At 33.0% G+C, this 6,660-nt stretch overlaps 1 protein-coding gene across 1 annotated transcript; it reads left to right on the plus strand.

Annotated features, from left to right (window-relative positions):
• Positions 1 to 3,569: 3,569 nt before the first annotated feature.
• ndufa3 (NADH:ubiquinone oxidoreductase subunit A3) lies at positions 3,570 to 5,491 on the plus strand. The gene is made up of 4 exons (XM_037676897.1): positions 3,570 to 3,617; positions 3,854 to 3,928; positions 5,171 to 5,248; positions 5,334 to 5,491. The coding sequence occupies exons 1-4, from the start codon at positions 3,608 to 3,610 to the stop codon at positions 5,423 to 5,425; spliced, it is 255 nt and encodes an 84-aa protein (XP_037532825.1). The 5' UTR covers positions 3,570 to 3,607; the 3' UTR covers positions 5,426 to 5,491.
• Positions 5,492 to 6,660: the final 1,169 nt, after the last annotated feature.

Here is a 6,660-nt window from a genome sequence, read left to right on the forward strand (position 1 = left end):
TTTTTTTTTTTTTTTTTTTTTTTTTTTTTTTTTTTTTTTTTTTTTCTCCTGTATATCTTCTGCCCACACTCCAGCTCAGTAGGTGGCGGTAATGCACCTTACAGTTGGTCTGCCAACCGCCATAAAACAATACTAGAAGAAGAAGAAGAAGAAGAAGAAGAAGAAGAAGAAGAAGAAGAAGAAGAAGAAGAAGAAGAAGAAGAAAACTACAGTCGAATCAGCATTAGATTTAACTTTAATTTCAGAAAGTCTTGCTGGGATTAGTAATTGGCAAGTATTAAAAGAATCAACTATAGGAAGTGATCATTATCCTATATTCATTGAAATCGGTTTGGAAATGGAAGCATTTGACAATGAAGGTGTAGAAAGATGGATCTTTGGAAGTGCTGATTGGGAAAAATATAAAATAATAAGTGATAAAGAAATGCAAATAGTTAATATTGATTTAGATATTGACAATTTAAATCTTTCTATTTGTGAAGCCATTTTAGGTGCTGCACGTGAAGCAGTCCAAAGAAAGAGAGGAAAATATAAGAAGAAAGTCGTACCGTGGTGGACAAAGGATTGTGATGTAGCAATAAAATCTCGAAATAAAGCTTTTAGATTGTTAAAAAGAAATCATAACTTTCAGAATTTTATTGAATATAAAAGGTTGCAAGCTCTTGTTAGAAGAACTGTAAAAAATGCAAAAAAGGTTTATTGGGGAAACTTTTGTAATTCGGTAGGTAGGGAAACAAACATTTCAAAAGTTTGGGGGATGATAAAACGAATGAATGGGTTTAGAAGAGAATATGGATATCCAGTTCTGAAGGATGGAGATGTTACTGCTGTAACAGAGGAAGAGAAGGCAAACATTTTGGTCAATCATTTTGTTAAAATCCACAATAGTAGTAATCTAAGTACAGAAGAGAAACAGAGTAGAAATTGTACAATCAATGAAAATATTCATTTATTAAAAGAAAATATAAGATCCACTGACTTATTAAATGCTCCCTTTTCCTTTTTTGAACTGAATAATGCCCTTAGGAAATCAAAAAACTCATCTCCAGGAAATGACAATATCTCTTACATTATGATTAATCAGCTTAGTAATTCATCTAAAAAAGTTTTACTGGAATTATATAATAAGATCTGGGAATTAGGCTTTTTACCTAAAGCATGGAAAGAAGCAATCATAGTTCCAATCCTCAAGTCAGGTAAAGAACGATCAAACCCAGCCAGTTATAGACCTATAGCTTTAACTTCACATTTATGTAAAATTATGGAGAGAATGATAAATGAACGACTGACTTACTTTGTTGAGAAGAGGGGATATTTATCAAGATTCCAAAGTGGATTTAGAAAAGGTAGAAACACTATGGATCCTGTTTTATGTTTAGAACATGAAATCAGGAAAGGACAAGTTAATAAGGAGAGTGTGGTGGCTGTCTTTTTTGATATAGAGAAAGCTTACGATATGATGTGGAAGGAAGGTTTATTAATAAAACTAAAAAAGATGGGAATAAATGGTTCAATGTTTTATTGGATAAAAGATTTTTTACAAGATCGATCAATACAAGTGAGAATAGGAAAAACATTTTCAGAAAAATTTTTGGTTGAAAATGGAACTCCCCAAGGAAGTATATTGAGCCCGTTGTTTTTTTCTATTATGATTAATGATATGTTTGAAAATTTGGAGAATGGAATGGGGTTTTCTTTATTTGCTGATGATGGGGCAATCTGGAAGAGGGGGAAAAATTTAAATTATATTGTAAAAAAGACACAAGAAGCAATTAATGAAATAGAAAACTGGTCCTTTAAATGGGGATTCAAAATTTCTATAGATAAAACGAAGACTTTATTTTTTACAAGAAAAAAGGTATCAGAAAATGTAAAATTGAAAATATATAATCATGATTTGGAAAGGGTAAACCAATTTAAGTTTTTGGGTATATGGTTAGATGACAAACTTACTTGGAAAGTGCATATTCAAAACATAATAGATAAATGTAAGAGAGTGTTAAATGTAATGAGGTGTTTGGTGGGGAGTGAGTGGGGAGCTGAGAGGAAAGCACTGAAATCAATATACACAGGTTTAATTAGGTCCTTATTTGATTATGGCAGTATAGCATTTGGGTCAGCATCAGATACATTACTCAAAAAATTAGATAATATTCAGCATCAAGCCTTGAGATTATGTACAGGTGCCATCAGAACAACTCCAACATCAGCTTTACTGGTGGAAATGGGAGAAATGCCACTTCAGCTTAGAAGATTACAAATACTTTCAACTTACTGGTGTCAGTTAAAAGGTCATAATGGAAATCATCCATGTCAAGAGATTTTAAAACCTAGCTGGGAAAAAGAGAAAAAGAAATTAAATTCATTTGGCTGGACTGTAGAAAACATTATAAAAGATTTAGATATATCTCACATAAATATTAGTCAAACAGTTCCTCAGTCTCCAGTTCACCCATCTCTTTTAAGTAATAGTGATGTTGATCTCACTTTGTTGGAAAATCGTAAAAAAGAAAACATTTCAGATTCTCATTCAATACAAACATATTTAGATAGTAAGTATTATGGATATGTTAAAATTTATACAGATGCATCAAAAAATTCAGATAACAGTAGCGGGGTTTCATTCATTGTTCCAGAATTCAGTTTCAAAACAGGTAAAAGAATTACTGATGGAGTCTCAGTCTACACAGGAGAGATGATAGGAATCATTTTAGCTCTGGGATGGATTGAGGAAGTTCGTCCATTAAGGAGTATAATATGTTCTGATTCAAGTTCTTCATTATACTCATTGAAAAATAATCATTCAGACAGCAGACCTGACCTTTTATTAGAAATTCAATTATTAATTTATAGAATTCAAGCGATGGGTTTATTAATTACATTTATATGGATACCATCACATATAGGAATAAAAGGAAATGAGTTGGCAGATAAATATGCAAAACAAGCAACAAAAAATACTTACATTGATATACTGGTACCATTCAGTAAAGGAGAAATCAAATCAGTTATTAAACAAAAGGTGAAGGAAAGATGGCAGAAACAGTGGGAAGAAGAAAGAACTGGCAGGTGGTTTTATAACATTCAAAGGAAAGTTGGTGTGATGAGGAGAACAGGACGAAATAGAAAGGAGGAAACAGTCATATCCAGATTACGTTTTGGCCACACAAGATTAAACAGTACATTGTTTAAAATGGGAAAACATCCTACAGGAAAATGTGACTTTTGTTTTCAAGAAGAGACAGTGAATCATGTTTTATTATTCTGTCCCAAATATTCAGCTGAGAGGAAGGAACTGGCACATAGACTACAGGTCAACAAACTACAGTTGAATATACAGGATCTTTTGGATAAACTTCTCACTTCTGAACTTGTTGTTTTTTTGTTAAGCTACCTTAAGAAGACGGAAATAATCGAGAGAATATAGTTTTTTTTTTTTTTCTCTTATTTTCTTATTATTTTATTTAGTTAAACCTATAGTAATTATTTAGCATCCCGATCCATACTCCATTCCAGTAGATGGCGGTAATGCACATCTAAACGTTGCTTGCCAACCGCCATAAAACACAAGACGAAGAAGAAGAAGAAGAAAACTACAGTCAACAATATGGCGGCAAGTACGTTTATTTTTGTCACTTTTGGTCCTGAAATTGAAACAGCTAGCTTTATTATGAGCCTATGACAGCGTAGGTGAAAATGTTAGTTATAAATCACTCAAATTGTGATTTAGAATCTTTTTAATACAATGCATTTTTTTGTGAAAAATGTGACCTTGAATATGCCGCTAATCATGGCTAATGTATGCTAGCTTCGTGTAGCTGTTTCGTAAACTTTATCGTTTGTTTTTCTACAGAGCTCGGGGCTTACTTGAAAAATGTGTGGGATAAGCAGCCTATTTTGGTGGTCTCTGGTGTGATTATCTTCGCAAGTAAGTAAACAGGTAACGTAGTCTCTCTTGAAAATGAGTTCTCGTGTCTCAATGAGACTACCTGTATAAATAAAGGGTAAATGAAAAGAGAAAAATATCGTTTAAAACTGACATTTGTAGGTTAAAACAATCATCATTCATTTGACCTTTATACAAGTTGGTCTCATTGAATCACGAGGACTCATTTTCAAGAGACCCGTTTTAAATATATAACAAAGTACAGACAACAATAATTCAACAAAAAGCAATTAAAATCAAATAAAATAAGTTATAAACACAGTCATGTCAAGATGCCATATAAAACAAGGTAAAATACTAAAAACAAGAACAATTTAGCTTTGATATTTCTATAGCCATTGTTAAAATGTTTAAAATCCCTCAGAGATCAAAGTAGGCGGCTTCAGAACTTTTTGAAAGGTTTTACAGGTTTCCAAAACTCTTCAGTTTAACTCATTTTAAATGACTGCACATTTCTCTCTCTCTCTCTCTCTCTCTCTCTCTCTCTCTCTCTCTCTCTCTCTCTCTCTCTCTCTCTCTCTCTCACTCTCACTCTCACTCTCACTCTCACTCACACACACACACACCTACTTCCTTTCCAGGTCAGGAGTTTAAATAAGTGATATATATATATATATATAAGTGAAATAGTGTAACATTACAAAACTCATTTAGTTTAGTTGGGACTGGATAGAGTTAACAAAAGAGAAACTCCACTCCTTTGTGTGTAATATAATTCACTAACTTTTATTCATTTTGTGATTCATTGTAATATGAACAGTTGAATCAAGTTATGTTGCAGCTTTCCAATGAGCTGTGTTTGTGCTTAATCATGAAAATGTGATTTCTGTGTGATAAATGCTAAATAAAACTTTATTTTTCACATTAAAGGCCTTGTTGAGGTTTGATTGTTAAGATTACTGCTGGATATTTATAATATTCCAGTTAATGTCCACATTTGCTATTAAAACCTATTAACTTTAACATTTTAATTGTTGAAACTGTTGTTCAAGCATCTAATTTTTGCTTTACATTGAACTGGTTTAAAAAGTATAGTAAATTTGATTTCTTCAAATATAGTCTGAAAAAAAATCCCATAACTTGACACATAAAAAAAAAAAGTATTTTTTTGCTGTAAAGATCTTGCATGTTAAATTTTGTCACATTACTATTGCATTAATCAGATCTTGTTTTATTTATTCATTCATTCATTCTACTAACTGAAGACATCTTGTTTTTCTGTAGGTGTAGTCGTTCCATTCGTCAGCCCTTATACAAAATATACAGCCATGATAAACCAAGCGATGCCGTACACCTACCCAAGTGAGTTCTGATGATTTTCCACAGCAATATGTTTGATATTGGAATATCCGCTGTTAAACTGTCTTGTTTATTTTTCTCATTGCAGTTCCTGTGCGGGATGACGGAAACATGCCTGACATTCCCGCCCATCCATCTGACCCTCAAGGAAAAAATCTGGACTGGCTTAAAGATTTTTAATATGATTGACCACCTTTGCTTCTCTTGTCCCCTCGATTGCCACAATAAAGATGCAATTTAATTCTACGTTTGTGCCACATTGATTTATTCAATATACGTCAAACGAATGGGAAAGAGTTCTACGCAAGTATTTAGAAATGTATTTTTTAAATTAGAACTTGTTCTGGAGTTTTAATGTTTTCTCTTTTCCCCTCCAGGGAATGTCATGTTCAGATGTTATTTGCCAGTTTTTATCAATAAATTTAGAATTTACATCCTAGATATGACAAAAAGATACTCCACAAATCAAACAGAATGCTACGTTGACATTTCATATCAAATAGGTGAACTTAAAGAGTCAGACACCAGAAGAATAATACTCTCACTCTTTAGAATGAACCGACAGCACAAAACGGGTTTGTCCATTTCAAATGGTTTGTGCTCGTGAGCTGAAGGTGTAGAAGCATCTATATTTTGGCTTAAATGGCATCATGGTAGTAAAATGCATCAAATATTGATCAATTGTCCAAATTCCTATTTTTAGATCATGTTTGTTAGTATCTGAACAGGTATGACTTAAAACAAAGCTCTCAATCCACAAATCTCATTTAAAGTAGTTTTATCAGAAATAACCACTACGTTTATTTTGAAGTTGAATTCAGCTCGAAAGTCATCCAATTTATTGGAAGAGGGGATTCATGCTGCAGCATTTTAGCAGCTGTGATGGCGAAGGTGACATTTTCCGTCAGATGACAGAAATGTGGAAAAGTTGTGATCACATTACCACAGCTGAGAGTTCACTGTTTGAAACCGGGATTCTGGTGGAACATTGAAGCGATGCTGAATGAGATGCAAACCAAACGTGTGACTCTGCGTGTAACGTGAGCTTCACCTTGGCTGAAGCACAACACAAATATTCACTACAGTTTAAACAAACACATGACACTTTAATTCATTTAATCAAACTTTATTTCACAACTTGTCAATATTCTGATGTTCTTGGGCAGAATTCCTCGTAGCATTGTAACTTTATATTAGAACAGCCCGTCAGTGCAACATTTTGTTTCTACATAAAACTTTATGAGCTGCGTCTAATTTTTAAACAATATTTCACTTTAATGGAAACGTTTTGAACTTGTGCTGACTTGGGATTCTTTTCAGAAGCATTAATAATTGGTTAAAGGTGTAGATCAGTGCTGTTCAACTGGTGGCCGGGCCACAGGTGAGTTGATTTATAAAACTAGATTTTGAGAAAA

The sequence above is a fragment of the Nematolebias whitei genome, chromosome 5 (assembly GCF_014905685.2).
Source record: "Nematolebias whitei isolate Nwh7 chromosome 5, NemWhi1, whole genome shotgun sequence".
Taxonomy (NCBI): Eukaryota; Metazoa; Chordata; class Actinopteri; order Cyprinodontiformes; family Rivulidae; genus Nematolebias; species Nematolebias whitei.